Genomic DNA, 25229 nt, shown 5'->3' on the forward strand with positions numbered 1-25229 from the left:
AAGACCCTCCAGTGTTGCTGAATGAAAACGATTCTGCAAGGAAGAGTGTGCCATAATATCTCCACAGAGATGTGAAAGACTCATTATAGAAAAGGCTTGATTTCAGTTGTTGCTGCTGAGGATGGCCCAGCCAGTTATTAGGTTTTGGGGTGCCATAACTTTTCACACAGGACCAAGTAGCTATGAATACTTTTTTTCCTCTTTAATAAAATTAGTATTTACAGGTAAAAACTGCATTTTATGTTTAATGGGGTTTTCTTTGTCTGATATTTCCATTTATTTGATGATCTTAAACATTAAAGTGGCAAAACTATTCAAAAAAAAAAAAAGAGAAAGGGGTTCCAGCCTTGAGTGTTGGCCAATACCGATATTGATCCGACACAATATCAGCAAAAATCGTACATACTTGTATTACTTATTTTGTAGTATGAAAATAATCAATGCATGTATGTAGTCTATATTATTATGCATCAGTAATTTAAAAGTACATAAACAGTCAGATTTTTAGAACTGCAGTCATGTACAGCATAAAGGAACGTTGCCATTTACTGTAGTTTCGCTGTTACTCCACTCGACAGCAGCGGGCACACCGCCTCCGCTTGCTCCTCAATCGGCTTAAGCTGCTAAGATGAAGCTCTCCGAGGCTTATAAACACTCCCGAGTACGCTACGAGCCCAAAATTACCGGACGATCGTAATTCTAACAAGTGCTGGCAATCATATGTTATTTTGCTGTGGATATAGAATATTTTTGGTTTTGTAGGCAAAGAAGATAGAAATACAGGAGTTAGGGCTGCATTACTTTGGAAACAAATGACATTGGGATTTTCTTTAACCATGCGATATACTCTATATTGCAAAGTTAAAAAATAGGATGCGATAACACACACGTAATGTGAAAACCAGCTCAGATTTCTCCTTTTCCCTCTCTAGAAAAACTATGCTCAGTAGAGTACAAAGGTACACAGTCATTTGTATGAAGTCTACCTGTATTTAAATGCACTGTAGCATTGAGCAACAGTCCAGCCAGAGAAGAAGTTAAAGTCATGTCTTTTCATGTCCAGTTAGGTGCTAATGTTATTAGCGTAGCCAACCAGGTCCCTCTGTTGGTCACTTACAGTACCTGTATTAACATTACAGTTGATTGACTGCATATCAATACACCAACATTGCGCAGGACCCTGCAATGATGACTGCGGACACATATATACATTGCAAGGACGATGCTCCAAATATATATTTTGCAGCCCTAGCTGGAGTCGAGACTGGAATGGACTGCTTGTATCAGAGTGCTTTTGTCGGACATTTTAGGTCTCTACTGATTTAATCCAGTTCTTGTTCTTGTGCTGAAATTGGTCCGATCATATCGGATCGGGACACCCCTACTTGTTTACGGCACTGTATGTGTTTGCTCAGTCAAAGATCAGATTTGTAAGCAAATGTGCCAGGTCTCTGCTGGGTGCAATTTTCATAAGAACGTCTTCCACTTCACTGAAAACAAAGCAAGAAAAACACTGATTATGCACTGCCGTGCTCTTTACAGTATTTGCACCACATTGATCACAGCATGCTACACTTCAGCTTCCTCTGTTTTTTTTATTTTATTTATAGCAGCATTACATGATAGATTCAGAATCCTTGTGCATCTGTGATGCATCTAAAATTCTATTTCTTCCGCCGTGGGCCATCATGGCATTTGGAACTGATCAAAAATCATAATGAAAACACCTGAAACCTTCAAATTACATTGTTAGATGCAGTTGTCTTGTTCTTGTTGCGTACACGTAATTTTCTCCACAGTGTTTTAAAATTATGCTTATTTTCTGCTGATACGATGTTTTAAAACTGCTGAATAGACTCTTGTGAGAGATCAGGGTGAACCTATTAGCTGATGTAGAATGTGAACATTAATGGATCAGACTTTGTACTTTTTGTACAAGGGGTAGTTCTTGTTGCTGAAGAGGCCTGGGTGCAGAAAATCTGTAGTCTGTCTCTGCATTCTTACTATACATCGACCAGTTACAACATTATGACCCCTTGCACAATATACTGTAATCGTCCCAAATACAAGAGATGTATCAAATATATATATATATATATATATATATATATATATATATATATATATATATATATATATATATATACACATCAAATATTCTGCCTTTAGAACGATAATAATGTTCCGTTTTGATTAAAACTGTCAGGTACAGTGAGGCCTTCTCTGCTAGCCTAAAAACTATCAGAAGCACTCACCTTCATTTCCAACCTACATTTTTAACAATTGTACCATGGAATTGTATTTTTTTTTCTCCGACTCTCTGTTCTCTCTATTTTGTAGCGTTTCTCTTGGCTGCACTGCTTCCAGTACAATACTTGGACGTTTGATTTAAAAAATAATAATAATAAAATAAAATAATGTTGTTTTTTTTTAAATGTTCAATCAGATTTCAGCCTCTTTGTATAGCCATATCAATGTAATTCTCCTGGCCGATTAGCAATGGGACTGTTGTTTCTTTAACCAATAAGATTTCAAATCTTTCCTCCCAAGCCCTTGATCACGTCAGTATTTTTCCGCCCTCTGAGTGGTTGGTCAACGCAAACCAACTTAGATTAGTAAAACACATCTGTAGCTATCTGCACACATTAAACAGTACCTTTAGCAATCAGCATTTCTGCTCAGTATTGACTATTTTTATTTTTGTTCATGTTATTTGATAAATATTGATTCTGAACTGCACCAAAAGATTTACGTGGCACAGTTGTGTGCTGTTGTATTGTAGTTTCTATAATTGTGATGAGATAGTGGCCGGTCTTACTGAAGGCCCGGGTGCCAAATGCATCACCCGCCACTGACCAGGGGGGTATTAAGAACCTGTTTATTATCGTAGTTGTAGTTTGCAACTGCACTGCATCACACTGAGCGCTGTTTCTAAATAAATACGCCATGTGAATGTGCAAGTATTTCCAAATGGTCCAAACTGAGACGCCCTTTTGTGACACTGTGTTATTCCACTTGAATTGGTCAGCAATCATCTCTGTGGGTAGTGTGACGTCTAACACTCCAGGAGGGCTTTTAGCGTGTTTGCCTTGTGAACATGCATGCTTGTGCGTCCCTATAGTTGTTCTTCTTCCACAAAACCTGTCATTCTTTACGTGGCATTACACACAGTGTATGCTGTATTATACACACACAGACACACGCGTTCACAAACCTATATGTAAGGAGTAATTGGCACGCTTTGGACAGCAGAGTCATTTGTATGGGGAATGCAAGGCTAATTAGCATACAATGGTCTGACCTTACCATTTGTACAGCAACACTAGTTGATCACACACAGTAACATCATACAATTTAGCATCTGTTACGGAAGTAGTTCGATGTCTTCCATGTGGGCTTCAAAATGTTTTTAACAGCCTCTCTCAGGGCTGCAGTACCGTACAGATTCACCTGCTGGTCCTTATGCGATTGATTGGTTTAGATTCCATGAGGTGGCACAGCATAGATTCAGGAGGTGTGGAGATGGGTGCAACCACAGCCTCAAAAGTAATTAGGCTGATTATATAGTATTCCCTACTCTGCACAAAGAGGCTGCGATTGGCTGGCAACCAGTTCAAGGTGTACCCCGCCTCCTGCCCGATGACAGTTGGGATAGGCTCCAGCACGCCCGCGACCCTAGTGAGGAGAAGCGGCTCAGAAAATGGATGGATGGATGGATGCACAAAGAGGTGTGTGCTGTTAGTTAGAATGATGAGCAATTACACTCTAATAAGCCTATAGACAATGAAACATAAGACTACTAATTAGGCTTGTCTTCATTTAATCATGAATACCCATATAATATTTACTTGAATGTTTGTAAATGCAAGCTGAGTTAAACTGCAACATACAGCTGTCCCAAAAGGAAGGTTATATTTATTTATGGGATTTTGTATTTCTTAATTATTACCACCACTATAAATGAATGTGAACAGATTTGTGTGAAGTCTGGTTTGTATTGTAAGAACAAAACGCATTCATTTGGTCAAAGTGAAAATGCAAACTGTGGATCGGCTTAATTTGTGTATCATAGATATACTCAAAAATTGTAAATGTTTTATGTGGTACTTCAGTATGACGCAATGACTATTTTCCACTACACAGTACCAGCTTGGCTGGGCTCAGCTCACCTCCACCTCAGTTTGCAGTGGTCGGTCTTCCACTTCAAAATAGTACTGGGGTACTCTGCTAAATTCACACGAACACGCTAACAAACAACAATGGAGGAGAACATGCATCTCCTGTATTTACTTCCTTCGGTAAGGTGATGAACCTATTCAAGGGGAGACTAAAAAGGAGTCTGGTGTGAAATATATACAGCATCCAGCAACAGGTTTAGATCACGTTAAAATTTTTATTTTTGTCATTTATTGCCATGCATCATCAAATCAAAAACAACAAATATGCTTCACCATGTTTTATATCATCCATTTGGTATTGTCTCTGTATTTCTAACCCCCGGATGACCATTTTCTACAAATCATACTGTATTATGTGCATTACTAGTATTGGCTGTGAATAGCGAAAAGTCCTGTGTTGTCTTCCTTTGGCCCACAGTTAGCTGGGATAGATTCTAGCTCTTTGCAACCCTAAACAGTATATAAGATATGAAATGTATGGTTATTTTGTGTGTGTGTGTGTGTGTGGGGGGGGGGGGGTTGTTTTTTATGTTTTTTGTTTTTTTGCTATATCTGTGTACTACTGGACACACAAGATAGTCTGCTCATTGGTCTTCGGATGCAATTGTGACTCAAATAGAGAATTCAAATACCTTAACCCAAATCCTCACTAAAATGTTATGAGTTGCATTGCAGCATGAAAAAGAAATACATATTCTCCCTGCCAAGCCCTAAATCCAAAGCCCTCTTTGAGAATTGCTAATACGTAGGATTTCCATGATTTATTGTGTTGAATTTGTACCATCATTCTTTAAGGCCTGTTCTTTGTACACCAACTACAAAGACCTTTGGATAGGCTTAGAAGAATACCAAAAACTGAATGAATACCAAGAATAATAGCTGTATTCTTGAGAGTGTTTTTTTCACAGAATGTTTGTTGACAAGACAGCACTGAATGCACTGATGCTACAAATTGGATCGTGACAATTGTTACTGTTTGAATAAGCTTTGCTCTGTGATTTCTGATAGTGGCATGCATTGCGCCTGACAAGAATTTCATTTCTTCAAATGACCTTCATTCTCAAGGGAGAGCTGAAAAAAAGTGGGTTCTGCTGTAATTAGGCAAGCTAACTGACAAAAAAAGAAACACCCAAAGTGAAGGGGGCAGATAAAAGACAGAGAGGAAGCGTGAAGGAGAGGATGAAGGTGGGGAGGGTGTGAGGAAGAAGGGAGATAATGAGAAGCAGGGTGACAGCATGAACCAAATGCTGGAGGAGGAGGGCATGTGAAGAATCAAGTGGCGTGTTTGCCTGAGACCTCTTCACAGTGTAATGTCATTCTCTCACCATGTTTTACTACAAAAGGTTGCATGATGGGGTCTGTGTTGGCAGCATGATGTGTAACTTATGTCAACCGTATCATTCAAGTGTTAATTATGCATGCGATTAAGTTAACCTACAAGCCATACAGGGATGCTTAATAGCAAAATTGTCTTTTTTTACAACTGATGGCAGGTCACTTGCTGTTGTTTCACTAAAAAGTTTCCTCTTAAATGGTTTGAAGCTTATTTTAGCAAGCACAGGTAATCAGCATTACAACATTGAAAGACGTCAGAGCGTGCGGAATTGGGCATGAACAGTCTGTCTGGAGGTCCGGTCTTGGGATCCGCGTATGTGCTTTTTTTTGTTCGTCTTTGGAGACATTACGCGACTCACGTACACAAGGGTAGACTTGCTAAATATCAGGGAGTCTAGCCCGGACTTTCTTTCACCAACTTTTGCAAATCCGCTCAGTTTTTTCCCCGAGTTAGTCACCGTGGGTGGAGGGGGCTCCGGTCTTTGGCGCATGGAGACGTAGGCGACGAAGGGGGAAGCGTGCCGGCATCCAAGTGAAGCTCTGCAAGAGAGGATACAAATTGTCGTTCCCATCGATTCACCTTGTGAATCTACGCTCCCTACCCAACAAAAATGGACGAATTTCATCTTCTGACAAAGACCAGTAAAGACTTTGGACGTTCCGCCGTCCTGTGGTTTACAGAGACATGGCTTTGTGAGGCTTGGGGAGAGCTTGGGGAAGTGGTGGTTTCACTCACCATGGCGCTCTCGGGTCGTGGTGAGCCAGGTCTCTTGGTTTCAAGGGGCATGTGGAGATGAAATGGCCTGATTTACCGCAATATATGCAGTCGCTGGGTGACACGGTGCTGACATTCCTGGGCTTCTAACCGGGTGTTGGCGAGTTGTTGGATGGGTTCATCTGGTGCAACGGGGGGTGACGAGGAGGCGGTCAGAGGTTCAGAAGCCAGGCAAGGCGCAATGCTCAGTGAGAATGTAATTTTACACGTTCTGAACCCATTCTCTTATGCTCTTTCACGTAGCCGGTTGTCCAAACAAATGGATAACGAGATAAGCTCTTGGAGGGAGGAGGACTCGTCCCGGGCGCCTGGCTTATCTTTGAGCTGATCCGAAAGCCCTTTTAAAAATATACCCCTTAACGCCGCGTCATCCCACCTGCATTCACCCGCAAGTATCCTAAATTCTACTGAGTACGAAGCTACGGAACTCGAGCTCTGAGTGAGAGTAAGGAGGCATCGAGTCGCTTCCCTGCCCTGAACGGGGTGATCAAAAACTTTCTTTAGTTCCACAGAAAAGGAGGTGTATGACGAGAATATCTGGGAGAAGTTGTGCCATAACGCAGTAGTTTGCTGCTTTTTCCGCGTAGGAGGTTAGTTACGTATGTTACTTTGGATTGTTCGGTGGGGTAGCTTAACGGTTGTAAATTGAATACCAGGGACCAATTGAGGAGAAATTGACTGCATGGCCTTTGGGCCCCAGACTAGGGCTCGGGCAGAGGAACATGAGGCTCTTTGCACGGGAGGCTGGTTGGATTGGAGGCCGCGGGCTCGGAAGGAGTACTTACGGGAGGGTGGTTGGACTGCAATTTGGCAGAAAGGATGGAAATTATTTTCTGGAGAGCTTTATCCTGTCTTCCTATAAAGCGCCTTGGACGGTGAGTGCTTGTCTTTGCGCCTTTGGGGTTGCTGGGTCCATGCTGGCCAGAGTATTCTGTCACTACATGAAGGTATCCGTTTTTACTGGACCCTGTAGCAAGCGGAGGCTGAGAAGTTTGTGGTGGATAATTTGTTGGAAAAGGAAGTGGGAATCGGATCTCTGAGGGGTAATGGCGGGTCGTCAAGACGGGGAACGTGCGGCAGACGGTGGCATGAGCAGGTGAATGGCTTGGCGGCGTGGTGGAAGAAGTCAGCAATGCGGGGAACACAAAAGGAGCACTGAGGACGAGGAAGAACAAGACGAGTCAGAATAATACAAATTAAGCGTAGCTTCCGAGAATGTGCAAGGCCGGTGTACGAACGTTAATACTCTGGCGAGGATTTCCAGGATCTGGCCGGCTTTTATGCAGGCAGAGATGATGACGGCTGATTGAAAACAGGTGTGCGGCCAAGGTGGTGCTGATTACAGGAGAGGGAGAGAGGGAAAGAGAGAGACAGAGAGAGAGAGAGAGAGAGAGAGAGAGAGAGAGAGAGAGAGAGAGAGGCAAAGCACCACCTAAGCTCCAAACCAGTAACTACAAGGATAGCTCTTGACATTTACAAAAATTAAAGATGCTACTCAAATAGCAATAAATGTAACTTGTAACCAATTGTACTTGGCAAAGGGAAGCCTAATTGTCAATTGTCAAATCACCATGTTTGTATTAAGTATAATAACAGTTAATTCATGTTTCACAGTTTGTTGTTCTTTGTTAATTATAATTGTATACAGTACTCTTATTGTAAAGTGGGACTGAAATTTCTTTTAAAACTACTCTCCGTTATGTCATTTGCACACAAAATGAAAGTGTATACAATGTACTGTACTGTACGAGAATTCCGGTCTGTTATTAGCGACCAGCAGCTTTCCTGTTCTGTTGTGATGCAATTGCTCAACTGGTAAAGAAAAGCAGCAAAACACACTGAAAGGGAACATAGGGTCATAGAGCGTTGACAAAGGAGAGTATAGTTTGGCCAAAGATTGAATTGCACCCAGTGGATGTAAACTGGGACCTTGGAGAAAAATGGAGACGTGTACAGTAAATCAAAATGTACTGACTAAGGCAACATCACAATGTATATTTTTTCCATAAGATTGTGGATTAGAGTTTATAATCTGTTTTTACCAAAGTGTAACACTTGTTTAATTTGCTTGCAGTTTTCTTGTTTAATGCTAGTCGGCATTGTATCTCTCTTCAAATTAAAATATCTGCCAAGATTTGACCTCAAAGTTATGCACCAGACAGCACTTTGGCAAACTGCTGTTAGATTCATAACATATGTCAAAGGGAGCTGGTAAGTAAACATTTGTCCATAAATTTAAAAAAAATAAAATAAATACACCGAATGGAAATAACACTATGTACAATTTGAGGACGCTCGGTGGACAAAATTCGGCTTTACACGATCAGGATTTTTGGGGCCGATCACCGATCACTGATCAGCGAGTTTAAAAAAAAAAAAGAAAACGATAACCGAACACCCATCCGATCACAAGTTGGAGGAATATTTGACCTGTTCATTTACTGTATATACATGTGTACTTAATTGTTCCAAAAATTATATTTACAATAAATAATGTATCTTTGTTCCTCTACTTATGCCAGTGAGGAATAGTGACAGACAGCAAATGAATGGTCTTCTATTAGATGGCAGGAAGTAAATACAGTAATTAATGTATCCACTTTTTGTGACATTTTCGTTTGTTGGTGTGCCGTGAGATTTTTCAATTGTAAAATATGTTCCTGGGTTCCATAAAGGTTGGAAATCACTGCTCTAGTCAGATCGTGTATTCTAATCAGTGAGGTCAAACCAACATTACAACATCAAATAAATAATGGGTGCTAATTGACTGTAATTAAATTACTTTATTGTAATTAAATTACTTGACCCACACCAAAACTTTAGAGCATGATTTGACAGAACGGCAGGCATGTTTACGTACAACCGTTCGTGCTAGCACTAGCTTGCTAGGCTACATAACGTTTTGTTGCCTGCTTGCGAGCCGAACATACCTCAAGCGAGCCTTAAACGAACGTCCTCTCCTGTCCTGAGCAGCGTTGACCACCAACACGCATTTCTACCCATTCTGTTCTTATAATACAGTCGGCTTGCTCCACTCTTGTTGTCGTCGCCACGGTAACGAGTGTATCCAGTCGCATTTGAGTTGACAAGATAAAGCCCAGTGATTCGTAGAAAAACGGGATGCTGTGGTATCGGAGTACAAGATTTTATTGCAGTAGTCTGTGAGTGCGATCAGGAAAGAGCAAATTTGTCTGATCCGGGCATTACGTATTGTCTGTCTAAGATGGGTTGTATGTTCCACACCGCCGACATGTTTTTGTTTTTTTAATAACTTTATTGGCCGTCAGATATTTCCAATACTATGCCAAAAGACACGCGACAAGGCTAAAAATAAACCAGCTTTTGGATTCATAAATACTGTGCGCGATGGTGACGCGGAGTAAATGTCTTTTGCGAAGCCGATCAATGACGGATCGGCGAATTAGGACATTAAAGCCGATCAGCATAAAATGCTAAATATCGGCCGACACCGATCAGCCCGATAAAATTGGTGTAAAATCTATATATGACAATGAATTTTCAGTTATGATTATATATTTTTCTTTATTGTTTTTGAAAGGAGGAAGTTATGACTGTAGTTCAACAAAGTTGTTCCTCTTTAGAACACAAAAACCAAGTTGAGATGAGAATGAACACACCTCTCCTGTTTGTGGCCAAACAGCTCACTCTGCTATCAAAAAAAAAAACAATTATTCAACAATCAATTCCATACAATCGACAGAATTCTTAATAATTAACTAATCAATCCTCATGCTCATCTTGACCACACACCATTAACTGCTTCAATTATAAACTCACTCCTAATTTCCTTTTCTGTCCTCTTTTGCATGACAGATACTGTGATGGATACAAGGACAGCAACGGCTGAGCTGGGCTGGATATCATTCCCTGCTAATGGAGTAAGAAAATTATTTTTTTTAAGAATGGACGTGAGCATGAATAGACTTGTGTGCTGAAGTGTGAATAGTTTGAATACACTTCAAGGTGATCCATTATTGAGATGAAACACGATTATCAGTATTATCATAATACTGCTAAAATGAAATATAGTCAAAAAATACAGAGCCGTGCCCTAAAAACATTGTTTCATTTTAAATCCAAAAAATATAAAATCTCAACTCAACTTTATTTCTCGAGCACTTTAAAGGCAACCGCAGCTGTAGGAGTGCTGTACATAAAACATAATGTACAATAATTACAGTGAATGAATGAATAAATAAAATTAATAAATAAATAAAAGTGCAGTCTGTAATCTGCAATCCCATTCACTTTTTTCACAGTGTATATTGTAAACAGCAATAACCAAAATGTATTTTCTTACATGCAAGACCCCACAAAATACAATATATATTTTCATCTGTAGGTTAAAAAAGACACTACCCTTTTTTCTTTGGCGGTGAAAAAGCATATAATTTAGGCTGCCTTGCAACGCACCCCTTTGTAATTTATTAGATATTCCATCCATCCATTTTTGTTCATGGTCACTGAGAGTTGCATCATATCCCAGCAGACATCAGGCGAAAGTAGACTACACCCTGGTTTGGTCGTCAGTCAATCACAGAGCATATGTACATTGAGACAGGCAACCATTCGTACTCACACCGTCAATAAGTGGGACGTAAACTCACTAGTCCTGCACAGAAGTCACCATCAGTGACCTCATTAGATATTTTCTAATTAAATAAAGTCAACTCCAGCTCAGGTGATGGTTTGTGTGTGTTTGAATTGTGTATTGCTGATAATGGATGCATAACCCGGTGCAGTACTGAACAAGACTGAGAAGAGATAAAAAAGAAGAGAGAACTCAGTTTAATCTAAGTCAAGGTTTGGTAAACCCATTAATCATTTAGCTTTCTCCTATCTCCTCTCTCTCCGTGCTCATTCCAAACCCCACCTGCCTGTTTGATTCACACACAAACATTTTCCCCAGTGGGAGGAGGTGAGTGGCTATGATGAGAACCTCAACACCATCAGGACGTATCAAGTATGCAATGTGTTCGAGCCCAGTCAGAACAACTGGCTCCTCACGACATACGTTGACAGACGGGCAGCGCTGCGGATCTATGTGGAAATCCGCTTCACTGTACGAGACTGCGCCTCCATCCCCAGTGTCCTTGGTTCCTGCAAAGAGACATTCAACCTTTACTACCTGGAAACAGACAGGGCCGTGTCAGAGGGCATCAGAGGGGTGGACTACTGGGCAAATGCCCCCTTCCTTAAGGTAACTATAGAATTTGCAGTGACAAAAACAACAAGCAAAAACATTAGTTGAAGGATTATCACAACTTTAGAAATGGTCGACTTTTTTTGCCTTGTGCTGAGTCAAAATTCAGAGCTTCAGATACGCTGCCGTGCCAGGGAAGTGAAAAAAGAATCAGAGCCACAGTCACTGATGCACTTTCAGCCGTTTATTGAACGGGACAAAGAGTCAAACACAAATACAAAATGACAACATTTTCAAAGAGCATGGAGCAGATGCTCGCAATGTACGAATTGGCTGGTAAATGGCCAATCCGACAAATTCCAGCTCTGAATTCATATCTTTACGTTGTTTTTTTAAATTATCGTTTATTATGATTTGATATTTGTATTTCACAATTCAGTGCTAAATAAGTAAATAGTGGCGCTCAACCCATGAGTTTTGACAGCATGTTTCCTCCATATACAGTGTACAATGCCGTGTCACCCCAGTGTGCAGTATTAGATTGGATCTGGCTATTTATTAACAAAGGAGTGACAATAGCATTAGTACCTGCAGAAAGCTACTCACCGCACCAGCTGTTCAAATTGAACAATAACTTGAATGCTGACACAAACCTTGCTGCTACTAACATTGTATTTTCTCTATTTTTTACAGATCAGTTTTTAAGGAGCTATTGCTTCCAACAAATAATCAGATATGCATGCACTTCACCTCGACCAATTTTTGGGAAAATCAGTTTTATATTTTGTATTGTGATTTCTTGCTCTCTCTCCTACTTTTGTGCTATTTGTTAAAAAGGTAATTCAAACAACATCAAAGGTTTATACTTGTGCTTGTTCTTCCACTCTTTCTTGATCCATTTGCAATAGGTGGATACCATTGCAGCAGATGAGAGTTTCTCCCAAGTTGATTTTGGAGGAAGGTTGATGAAGGTCAACACAGAGGTCCGAAGTTTTGGCCCACTGTCCAAAGGAAAAGGGTTTCATCTGGCTTTCCAGGATCTGGGAGCCTGCATGTCTCTCCTTGCTGTCAGAGTTTTCTACAAAAAATGTCCCAGCATAGTTCAGAACTTTGCTTACTTCCCAGAGGTACGCACTGTACCCAATTGCTCTTTCTAAGTCTCTTTGGTGACTTAGTTATTGCACTGAACTTAAAAATCATTTTTTAAAATGTGTTTTAACATTTTTCCCAGACACTTACCGGCGCAGAATCCACATCACTTGTCATTGCCAGAGGAAGTTGTATTCCCAATGCAGAGGAAGTGGATGTTCCCATAAAGCTGTATTGTAATGGCGACGGGGAGTGGATGGTACCCATTGGCAGCTGCAGCTGTAAGGCGGGTTATGAACCAGACAGTGACAACTTGTGCAGAGGTAAATCTTTTTTACTTTTGAAGCTGATGAAGTCCAAAATGTGTTTGACTTCATTCTTTGTAGAATTTGAAAAAAGAAATCCATATTCAAAGAATATACAACACAATTGTGTCTTGTAGACTAAATTAATCCGATATACAGTGGGTACGGAAATTATTCAGACCCCATTAAATGTTTGACTCTTTTTTATATTGCAGTGTATGTACACACAGCACCCCACATTGACAGAAAAAAAACTGAATTGTTGAAATCTTTGAAGATTTATGAAAAAAGAAAAACTGAAATATTACACAGCCATAAGTGTTCAGACCCTTTGCTCAGTATTTAGTAAAAGCACCCTTTTGAGCTAATACACCCATGAGTCTTTTTGGGAATGATGCAACAGGTTTTTCACACCTGGATTTGGGGATCATCTGCCATTCCTCCTTGCAGAGCCTCTCCAGTTCTGTCAGGTTGGATGGTGAACGTTGGTGGGCAGCCATCTTCAGGTCTTTCCAGAGAGGCTCAATTTGGTTTAAGTCAGGGCTTTGGCTGGGCCATTCAAGAACAGTCACGGAGTTGTTCTGAAGCCACCCCTTAATTATTTTAGCTGTGTGCTTACGGTCATTGTCTTGTTGGAAGGTGAACTTTCCCCCCAGTCTGAGCATTCTGGAGAAGGTTTTCGTCCAGGACATCCCTGGACTTGGCCGCATTCATCTTTTCTTCCATTGCAACCAGTCACCCTGTCTCTGCAGCTGAAAAACACACACACAGCATGCCAGCTGCCCCCACCATGCTTCACTGTTGGGACTGTATTGGACAGGTGATGAGCAGTCCCTGGTTTTCTCCATGCATGCCACTTAGAATTAAGGCCAACAATTTCTATCTTGGTCTCATCAGACCAGAGAATCTTATTTCTCACCATGTTGGAGTCCTTCAGGTGTTTTTTCTTTTTAGCAAACTCCATGTGGGCTTTCATGCGTCTTCCACTGAGGATTCATTATGAATCCTAAAATACCACAACGAAGACCCCGGACTGTTGAACAGCTGAAGCTGTACATCAAGCAAGAATGGGAAAGAATTCCACCAACAAAGCTTCAGCAATTAGTGTCACAAATGTTTATTGAATTGAATCTTGTTAAATGAAATAAAATAAAATGTGATGTAACACAGTGGTAAACATGACCTTTTCACAGCTTTTTTGGAACGTGTTGCAGCCATAAAATTCCAAGTTAATGATTATTTGCTAAAAACAACGAAGTTTATCAGTTTGAACATTAAATATCTTGTATTTGTGGTATATTCAATTAAATATAGGTTGAACATGATTTGCAAATCGTTATATTCTGTTTTTATTTATGTTTAACACAACGTCCCAACTTCATTGCAATTGGGGTTGTACAACCGCTGTCAGGCTAAACAAACGAGAGGAAAACTAATAAATATGAGTGACAATCTGCAGTCAAGTTTATTTTAGGCTTTACACGATCGTGATTTTTGGGGCCGATCATCGAAAACCGATCAGCGAGTTTAAAAAAATGATAACTGATCACCGATCCGATCACAAAATGGAGGAATGTGCCGCTCACTTTCGCTCACTTTTGACATTCCAGTGAACCACACTGTAGAGAAGAAGGGGACCAGCACGGTAGCCATACGCACAACGGGATACGAGAAGTCGGCTTTTACTGTTGTTCTTGGTTGCCATGGTAATGGACAGAAACTGCCAACTACGGTAATTTCTAAGAAGACGCTGCCTAAAGAAAAGTTTCCAGCCGAAGTTATCGTTAAGGCCAATCAAAAGGCCTGCATGGACGAGGAGAAAATGAGAGATTAGCTGAGTGAGGTGTACGTAAAGAGACCGGATGTTTTTTTTCCACGCATCACCATCCCTGTTGATCTGTGACTCCATGCACGCCCATCTCGCAGTCGCTGTGAAAAACCAAGTGCAGCAAATGAACTCGGAGCTTGCCATTATTCCAGGAGGCTTGACGAAGGAACTCCAACCGCTGGACATCGGTGTAAACAGGGCGTTCAAAGTAAAGTTGCGAGCGGCGTGGGAGTGATGGATGACAGACGGCGAACACAGCTTTACTAAGACTAGGAGGCAACGCCGGGCGAGTTACGCCACCATATGTGAATGGATTGTGGATGCCTGGGCTAAGGCATCTGCTTTGACTGTTGTCCGAGCTTTCGTGAAAGCCGGCATCATAGCTGAACAGCCCCCCGGCAATGAGACTGACTCCGACAATGACGAGAGGGAACCTGGCATGTTTGATGGAGAACTTGTTTAGCTGTTCATTTCGGATACAGAAGATGAAGACTTTGATGGATTTGTGGATGAGGATTGATAAAAAAATAATGGGAGTGCATTGTTAAATACTTCAATAAAGTACAACCACACTCAGTTTTGCTCCCGCTGCCTTTTTAAAAACATACGCTAGCATGCAGCCCACTGATCGTAAAAAAGCAATATTTTATTGCAGTAGTCTGACATAGTGCAATCGGGAAAGAGCAAATGTGTCTTGTTGTCTGATCCGAGCATTACGTGTTGCCTGTCCCACACCGCCAACGTTTTTTTTTTCAAAATAACTTCATTGGCCGTCAGATATTTACAGTACTAGTCAAAAGACACGCGACAAGGCTAAAAATAAACTAGCTTTTGGATTCAAATATACTGTGCACGCGACGACGCGGAGTTAGTCTTTTGCGGAGCCTATCAGGCGAATTATGACATTAAACTTGATCAGCCGATCAGCATAAAATGCTAAATATCGGTCAATACCGATCAGCCCGATAAAATTGGTTTAAAGCCTAGTTTATTTGTCTCGCACTTAATCACAAATGAGTCTCAAAGGGCTTGACAGGCCCACAGTTGACAAAGATCAGTGACATCACCCTGATCAAAACCCCCCAACCTTATAAGGAAAAAATTCAAACCCCATTTGAGTAAAAAAGGAGAAACCCTAAGAAGTGACCCCACTTGGGGGGATCCCCTGCCAGGTTAACCAGGCTGCAATGGATGCAGAGTGGGCAACATTTATCATATACTGTAGTATGGTGCTGTACATTGTTAGTTAAAACAGCATAGGAATACATCTAATGAGATCAAGCGGCAGAGGTAGACACCTTCAGGAAAAAGTTTTTTCCTGACGTGGTCGGTTGATGCGGAATCCTCCATAGCAACCCCTCCGGGAAAGTGGTCTCCCTCAGATCTTGTCCCCGTCGGTTGGTGCAGAAGCATTTGAGGTCTTTGAGTAGTGGACATGGCTAAATAGAATAGAATAAGGGTTCTGTGTCTACCCACCACGTCACATTTTGAAGTCGTGAAGTACTCTAAAATAAAGTGGTAGATTCGCTTTGTGCCTAGCCAATAGGAGACAAGTCCCCAAAAGGCGTACCTGAGCTCCAATACAGACAATACATTGTATTTTCCATGTAATTAGTATTATTCGATTAGAATGAGATGCATTAAAAAGAAAAAAACACTTCGTACTATTGGTGGCAATTCAGCATCAACCCACTGTACTTGTCAATAAGGTGTGTTGATCATTCCCAGTCCCAGCTGTCTTTGGGCAAGCGGCAGATTATACCCAGGATTGGTCTCCAGTCAGTCGCAGAGCACATAATAGATAAACCTTTCACACTCACAATCACAACTTTGTACAATTTAGTCTTCAATTAGCCTTAAATGCATCTTTTTGGGATGTGTTAGGAAAAAGGCGTACCAAGAGAAACTCACGTGAGTATGGGGAGAACATCAAACTCCACTCAAAGATGTGTTTCAATGGATATTTAAACCCAAGTCCCCTTGCGATGAAGCAGACGTGCTAAACAGTATAGTATAACCATACTGCCATGTATTATTTTTTTAATGTTGAAGTCCTTGTTTGGTCCATTAAACATCATCAATGATGCACCTCGCAAGGCTGAGTCATTTCATTCTGACTGGTCTCTCTGAAATCTAGTTTATCTACTTATGAATGAATAATCACAAGCCCAGAAACATTCTCAGATGTCGTTTTGCTCAAGGGAGCAACCCACAGCAGAAGAAAACTCGGGTGAAGATGGCACAGAAATACTCATCCTTCAATCTTTCTCATTTGCGCTCTCTTTTTATCTGCCCTCTTTCCTCATTTCCTCCCCAAAGTAGTTCCTCTCATTTCTTATTTCTCTCAAGACTAATCCATTGTGTGTACCTGTGTCTGTATGCATTGGTCTTCGTGTGTATTTCTGTAATAAGAGTGTGTGTTTGTGTGATGTTCATGTACATGGGTTGAAATGATAAGTGAGTCTGTTTGATGCTATACTAATTAGAAAAGAACAAATTAGTTCTGTATTATCAGAGAAATTGAGATACAGGATTACAGTAGACATTTAAGGAAAAGGTAAAATGAAAGCTAAAAAGACGCACAAGTTCTATTCTGAGACAGAAGAAACCAAAGTGGAAAGGTAAATTAAAATGAAAGGACAGACAATTTTAAATAACATTGCACCAACAATGTCGTATATGATGAGTAAATAGGTCTGGTGCTTAGTCAGTATGGTTACTTACTAACTACCGGATCTATTTATGCACATTTTCATGTGTGCACCTGGTCCAATTGAAATCACAGACTTTTCCTTCCATCCATTTTCTATACTTGTCCTCATCAGGTTACAGGTGTGCTGGAGCCGATTCAAACTGATTTTGGACAAACACACTACACACTGAACTGCTCGCCAGTCAATCGCAGGACACATAAACAGACAACCATCCACACTCACATTCTGTCCTATGGATAAGCTAGAGTCTTCAAAGAACTTAAAATGCATTTTTTTGGAATGTGGGGGAAAAATAAATAATTAATGAAGAAAACCAATGCAAGCCTGGGGAGAAACACAACACACAGAGGGCTCTGTTTTCGTAGACAGTGAATCTTCCGGGGGTGCGCAAATCCCGGCGATTCTCTTTTCCATGCAACGGCAAGGCTTGCTGCGCATGCTTACCAATTTGGCAAACTTGTTTGCACCAAGCTTGGGCATCTGGTGCAGTGGAGGGAGTATCCTTGGACATGCGCCTGGCAGAGTGAGAATTTGGCAGCAAGTCGGTGTAAATTTATGCCTGCTCAGACCACGTCTAACTGCCAGCACAGGCTAGACCTGTTGTACTCACACTATTTTGGTGAATTTGATTGGTGCACATTAAATACTGAGGGCCGCGGACATATTTAAGTTGCCAGCGGTTATCAGAATCAGAATCCTCTTGATTTGCAAAGTATGTCAAAAACGCACAAGAAATTTGGGTCCGGTAGTAGGAGCCGCTCTCGTCCGACAATAGACAGCCATTTTGACAATAAATACTTTTGAAACATAAAAACAAAAAAGTCACTTAGCCTCTAGCAATTTGACGGCAAGAGGGAAGAAGCTGTTGGAATGTCTGCTGGTTTTAGTTTGCATTGATCGATGGCCCCTACCTGAGGGAAGGAGCTGGAAGAGGTGGCGGCTCAAACCAGACTGTGATGGATGAACTCAGGACTGATTCGATGACTGCTGTGTAGAACTGCCTCAACAGCTCCTGTGTCAGGCCGTGCTTCCTCAGAAGCCACAGGAAGTACATCCTCTGCTGGGCCTTTTTGGCAATGGAGTTGATGTTGGTCTCCCACTTCATGTCCTGATATACTGTAATTCCCAGGAACTTAAAGGTTTCAACGGTTGACGCAGGGCAGTTGGACAGCATGAGGGGCAGCTGTAGCGAAGAATCCCTCCTGAAGTCCACGATCATCTCTACAGTCTTGAGCGTGTTCAGCTCCAGGATGTGTCGGCCAGCTGCTCCACTTCTTGTCGATACCACAAGCTCATTCTGTATTTAATTAGGGTACCCACTCACCGAGTCTGTTGCCACATCAGCCAAGAGCAGTGACAATACTCCACTCATGTACGGCATGCTATGATTACGCATCATTCTCTTGTGCACAGAGACGTCGCCATCGAGACTGTTAGTTGCACCACATTGAAAGAGAATGACAGGAGCTGCTTTGATTGACAAAGAATGAAGTCAGCTGTCAACACACCCACAGTGGGCGGGCTGCGCTGGTCTACGAATTTACCAACGCCGGTCTAACCCACCCCTGGCACACAGTTGCGCTGCCTGCCCCGCGGGATTTAAGCCGTTCATGAAAATTGGGCCCAGATTCTTAGGACTGTGAGGCTACTCATCACTGATTTTTCTTTGATTACATTCAAAACTTTGTGGTACTAATGTATGACCTACAGTGCTTTCCTTTCTACCAGTAAACAAATGAATAAACATTAATACAAACTGAGATCAATTTATTTAATGAAATTGCTACATTCCATTATGAATGCACACATTGTATGTTTTGGGGCTATTCAAAAATGTAAATAATTTATTTGCCTTTCAGCAGCACGGTGGGCAAGTGTAATTTTCATGTTCTCCCCGTGCTTGTCTGGTTTATCTCTAGGTACTGCATCTTCCTCCCTTATTTAAAAAAATATGCATGTTAGGTTCAGTAAAGACTAAATTTCCCATAGGCGTGAATGTGAGAGGTGGTTTGTTTATATATGCCCTGTACTTGGCTGACAATTCAGTCAGGGTGTATCCGCTCGGCCTCCTGCCCAAAATCAGCAAGGATTGGCTTCATCTCACCCACGAGTGACTAAATGTCTATTGTTAGGTTTGGACATTATTTCAGCAAACTGTTGGTCAATTAAAAGCAAAACATAAATATTAATATTGGGTTTGCACCTGTTTATGTATCCAAAAACCTTGCAACAAGCTTAAAAATGCTGTGAATATTTAGTAAAAGGCACTACTCTCAGGTGTGTTTTTGGAGTAGGTAACAAATCATGACATATCGACCCGCTCGATATGTCATGACAATGTCTGTGCCGGCATATTGACATCCACCTGCTCCAAGTGCGTTATTCAACTCTTTTGGGGCGTTGTCGTTTATTAAGATGTCACACAACATACAACTGTTTCCCCCTCAACACGCAACACCACTCAACTGCTATATATATATATCCATCCATTTTCTGAGCCGTTTATCCTCACAAGGGTCGCGGGAGTACTGGAGCCTATCCCAGCTGTCATCGGGCAGGAGGCGGGGTACACCCTGAACTGGTTGCCAGCCAATCGCAGGGCACATACAAAACAAACAACCATTCGCACTCACATTCACACCTACGGGCAATGTAGAGCTTCAATTAACCTAACATGCATGTTTTTGGGATGTGGGAGAAAACCCACGCAGGCACGGGGAGAACATGCAAACTCCACACAAGCGGGGCCGGGATTTGAACCCCAGTCCTCAGAACTGTGAGGCAGACGTTCTAACCAGTCGGGCACTGTGCCGCTGCTATATATAGTTATTATGAATTCAACAGTTTGAGTAATTATTAATAATGAAGTTCTACCTTGACTGTGTTGTTTCACCTAACATTTTGGTGAGTGTGCATCATAATTGAAAAGACATGAAAGTCTAACTAAGTACAGTGACGCAAACAGAGAGCAATATTTTAAATATAAGTAATCAGTTCCATGCATGTTCAAACCTTCTGCCATCACTAAAGCTTTATTACTTGTACAGTCAATGTTTTAAGTACCACTCACCCATAACATTGATTAAATGCAACAAACGCAATGATGACCATGCATATAGAAAAGGTTAAGTGCAAATGGCCTCGCAAACATGCTGCTCACTTTGTAATATACATTACATTCTTCTTGTATCAGCATTGTCAAACTTGAGTTCTCTATATTCTTCTCAAGGTGCACGGACAGATACGTGCCTCCCAAGTAACATACCGCTAATTTGCTGTGGGGCGTAACGCTTTAAAGATTAAACACACTTAGGAATATTGTACTGAAAAGTCAGGACAGAGACATGTATCACTTTCCATTTCCAGTTCCATGGTCTTTCTCCAATGTTCCATCACTAGTACCCTTATGTGGCAGCATCGTAATAAAATACAAAAGAGGAAAAGAAAACACTGCCTCAAGGGTTGGTAGTTACAGACATCTTTGAATGAGCTTTGAAAAAGACGTTGGGAGAGTTGTGTCTGTGTTGACGACTAATAGCAGGATGTGTTGCCATGGTGACACACCCCGTTCATACAAACTCATTGTTGAAAAAAATGACCTTGACAAGCCAGATGTCTGTCGGCCTATTCGAAGGACACACGCACACACATATTATGTGATGACAGTCCTAAAGAGACGACTTCAAAGGAAGACAGATTTGCAATTATGAAGGTGTGCGTGCATGCAGGACACTGCGTTGGGAACACGAGAGGACGCGCATCTGATGAATGATGTTTGCGGGGAATAATTGTAACTTTAGATCTTTTGTATTATAGTTTGAACTTCTTGTCTCCATGAAGTCTTACGGCTACCTGGTGACAGATTGAAAGGGATTGTTGCCTGACTCTGTTCTCTGTTAAATGACTTTGGTCAGATCTGCAGTTTCCAGTTTTGTCCCATGAATGCCTGAATGGTCAATTATTTAATTTAATTTATTGATTTATTTATTTAACACATTTTGCTGCTCTGTGGCTGATTTTTGGAATATGTAAAATTGTTTTCTCCATTTTAATGTACATAACCCCCCCCACCCCCGTGCTCTGTAGTTTCAATTACAAGTGACAAATACAATTATTATTATTTTTATTTTTCTTACCGTAACAGTCAATATCTGATGAAATGTACCACATCAGCATATATTTAGAGCCGATGTAAATTCAATGGAATTGCACTCACAGGCACAATCAGTTTCAAGGACAGTAGGAAATTATTATGGGATGGAGACAAGTGAGTGAGTGAGCATTTGGGTGGGTTAGAAGGGAAGCCTCAATAAGATGCATCAATGCAAGGGGTGCACTGATGGGATGTAGCGTTTGTACTCTATTGATGTTACCTATAGTGCAATCTGTCATTTTGATTGCTTGTTTGTTGATCCTTGTTGATATTATGGTGGCCACAAATGAATCAATGTACTGTATGGAAAAGGAGGTAGTATTCATTTGTGTGGTCAACGAATTTAAATGTTTAAAAAATCCTGCAAATAAATTATCCAGGCGACACGGTGAGCGACTGGTTAGAGCGTCTGCCTCACAGTTCTGAGGACCCGGGTTCAATCCCCGGTCCTGCCTGTGGAGTTTGCATGTTCTCCCCGTGCCTGCGAGGGTTTTCTCCAGGCACTCCGGTTTCCTCCCACATCCCAAAAACATGCATGGTAGGTTAATTGACAACTCTAAATTGCCCGTAGGTGTGAATGTGAGTGCAAATGGTTGTTTGTTTGCATGTGCCCTGCGATTGGCTGGCAACCAGTTCAGGGTGTACCCCGCCTCCTGCCCGATGATAGCTGGGATAGGCTGCAGCACGCCCGCGACCCTAGTGAGGAGAAGCGGCTCAGAAAATGGATGGATGGATGGATAAATTATCCAAGAATCTATTAACAAATAAATGTAAATGTTTGACATTGGCGGCACGGTGGACGACTGGTTAGCACATCCGCCTCACAGTTCTGAGGACCGGCATTCAAATCCCTGCCCCGCCTGTGTGGAGTTTGGATGATCTCCCCATGCCTGCGTGGGTTTTCTCCGGGTGCTCCAGTTTCCTCCCACATCCCAAAAACATGCAGGGTATTGAAGACTCTAAATTGCCCGTATGTGTGAATGTGAGTGTGAATGGTTGTTTGTTTGTATGTGCCGTGCGATTGGCTGGCGACCAGTTCAGGGTGTACCCCGCCTCTCGCCCGAAGATAGCTGGGAGAGGCTCCAGCACGCCTGCGACCCTAGTGAGGAGAAGCGGAATGGGAGATGAATTAATTAATGAATGTTTGACATTTCCATACCTGAGATAAGTAAATCATTTATTAGCATATACACAGATACAGAACATTAACAAGGGTATTTTCTACTCTAAAAATGTTTTACCCTATTGAATGCTGTCGGCTGTATATAATTCTTAATGTCATATATATTGTGTCGTTAAAGAAAAAGTGAATAGTCCCTTTTGGGGGCAATTTCAGAAATACAGTCAATATAACGCTGTCACAGAGAGACAAGATATCGACTTGTATAATGTGAGAAAGTACTCAAAACGGAGACTCCTTGCAGCTTCTGGGTGGTGTACAGTTTGCAAACTCTAAAAATAGTTCTTACATTCTGTAGTTCAGTTACTGCAGCTCCAACTGCAGACAGTTGGAGCCAGGATTCGAACCAGCTATCCTTCGGTCACGGGACAACCTGCTCTTCCTACTGAGTCACAGCCGCTGAGTCACAGCCGCCACAGTATCATAACTGTGTTTTTGTTGCTATGGACCTACTACTGCAATCCCCTCCAGTCTATGTATCCATAATATAATATAATATATGTAATGTTTTTTAAGCAATGTAGTGTCTTTAAAAATATATCTGGATGTAGTGTTGTGCTGACATTACATCGGCAGAAAGAAACCCCTTGTAAAAGTTGTAAAAGGGAATCAAATTAGCATGCATAAATAAGACGGGCTCTTGTTTTCTCCACCTCACTGTTCTCATTTTTACAAAGTAGTTTTTTTTTTATATAGCTTCATAAAGTCATCAAAAATAACCATTTTAAAGTCTGGTGGGGCGGCATGGTGAGCGACTGGTTAGCACATCTGCCTCACAGTTCTGAGGACCGGGATTCAAATCCCGGCCTCGCCTGTGTGGAGTTTGCATTTTCTGTCCGTGTCTGCGTGGGTTTTCTCCGGGCACTCCGGTTTCCTCCCACCTGCCCAAAAACATGCGTGGTAGGTTGATTGAAGACTCTAAATTGCACGTAGGTGTGAATGTGAGTGCCAATGGTTGTTTGTTTCTCTGTGCCCTGCAATTGGCTGGCGACCAGTTCAGGGTGTACCCCGCCCCTTGCCTGGAAATAGCTGGGATGGGCTCCAGCACGCCCGCAACCCTAGTGAGGAGAAGCGGTACAGAAAATGGATGGATGGAAGTCTGGTGGATGAACATATTCAACTACAAGAGCCATCTAGCTTTGACATATTGTATCAATCCACAGATGAAGCCCAGTTTGGAAATGGGACTGACATGAAGGACACTAACAATGTTCTGTTTTTTTCTACTGTGGCGTTGACATCTATTTGACACTGACGTCTTCATAAGCTGATCTGCTCCAGGTTCAGCACAACCAACGTGGATGACAATGCTGCTGTTTCGCAGGTTCCTTCAGGGTAAAGGGAGCTTTTCCGAAGGGGCTGTGAAGAAGATTGAGGCGCTTAAACAGATTGTTGGAGACAGGGCATGAACTGAGGAGCTGCACTAAAGTGCCAATAAAAGTCAGTCAAGCATCCAGAGATTAAAAGTCAGTCAAGCAGCCAGATGTTTTGGTGCCGGAGTTTCTTCACAAAGTGGTTCCCTGATGGTTGAAATCCTCGGTGTGCGTGGACACATTTAATTGCAAAATATACAAAACAGTCCTTTACTATAGCCTACACTACTGTACCTGTATATGCCATTGCTTTACATAACGTGGGCTCTTACTAAACCCTTTGTCACATGTGAGCAATTGTAGAAAAGCACAGATGGAACAAATTGTAATAGTAATTTACTAGAACAGGCTACTGCTTGCTGTTGAGTCCTCAGGGTTTTTTGCATGCTGTGTTCCAAGTAACTGTAAACCATTGTATGATATGATGCTAAGTGTCCAATGAGTGCCCCCACTGCCTCTCTGCTAATCTGTAATCACTGCGTTAATTGTAACTTTTTTTTTGTTTTTCCAGTAATAAATAACCCAGATAATCACACTACATACACTATTGTGTTGCACTGTTTTCAGAAATCCATACTATTGTTCAGGCACCACTTTATGTTATTTTTTTTACAATTTATTAACCAACAAAGTTTCGAAAATGGCTTGCTCTCTTTGACAATGCAATGATTATGGCTTTTTGGTTACCTGAAAACTGAGGATTTTGGAAATGTTTCCACCCAACACCGATATGTCAAAAATGCATGTTAACTGAGACACATGGGAGTGAATGAGTTCAAATGTGGCCTACTGATTGTGTGTTTAAATGCTAGAATTATTTGGTCAAGTCATTGGCATTGAGATTTACAACAGTCGATGGGAATACCAAATATGGGGAAAGAAACATTTTTCATGTAAAGGACTAGGTTGTGACAAGTCTAATTTTCAACACTATTTGTTCGTGTATTTGTTTGTCCTGACACCTTCGAATGCGGTCTGGTATTTGATCTGTAAGCGATGGCCTTCATGAATCCCTGAAAAACAATAGCTCACAGTTATGGATTGGTTTAAAAACAGAATCCTAATGTACCGTGTATAAGCATCCAATCTACACTGATGGTATCCTCCATTTCAGCACTCCTATTTTCTGAGGGGG

The 25229-nt window shown here is 41.5% G+C and overlaps 1 protein-coding gene across 1 annotated transcript in view; it reads left to right on the forward strand.

Moving 5' to 3' along the window:
* LOC133406013 (ephrin type-B receptor 1-like) overlaps positions 1-25229 on the forward strand; it is a 100304-nt gene that overhangs the window by 22360 nt on the left and 52715 nt on the right. The window contains exons 2-5 of the mRNA XM_061683199.1: positions 10123-10187; positions 11219-11509; positions 12361-12579; positions 12684-12864. Coding sequence (XP_061539183.1) covers positions 10123-10187; positions 11219-11509; positions 12361-12579; positions 12684-12864 — 756 coding nt within the window. The remainder of the gene's footprint in view (positions 1-10122; positions 10188-11218; positions 11510-12360; positions 12580-12683; positions 12865-25229) is intronic.

The sequence above is a fragment of the Phycodurus eques genome, chromosome 8 (genome assembly GCF_024500275.1).
Source record: "Phycodurus eques isolate BA_2022a chromosome 8, UOR_Pequ_1.1, whole genome shotgun sequence".
Taxonomy (NCBI): domain Eukaryota; kingdom Metazoa; phylum Chordata; class Actinopteri; order Syngnathiformes; family Syngnathidae; genus Phycodurus; species Phycodurus eques.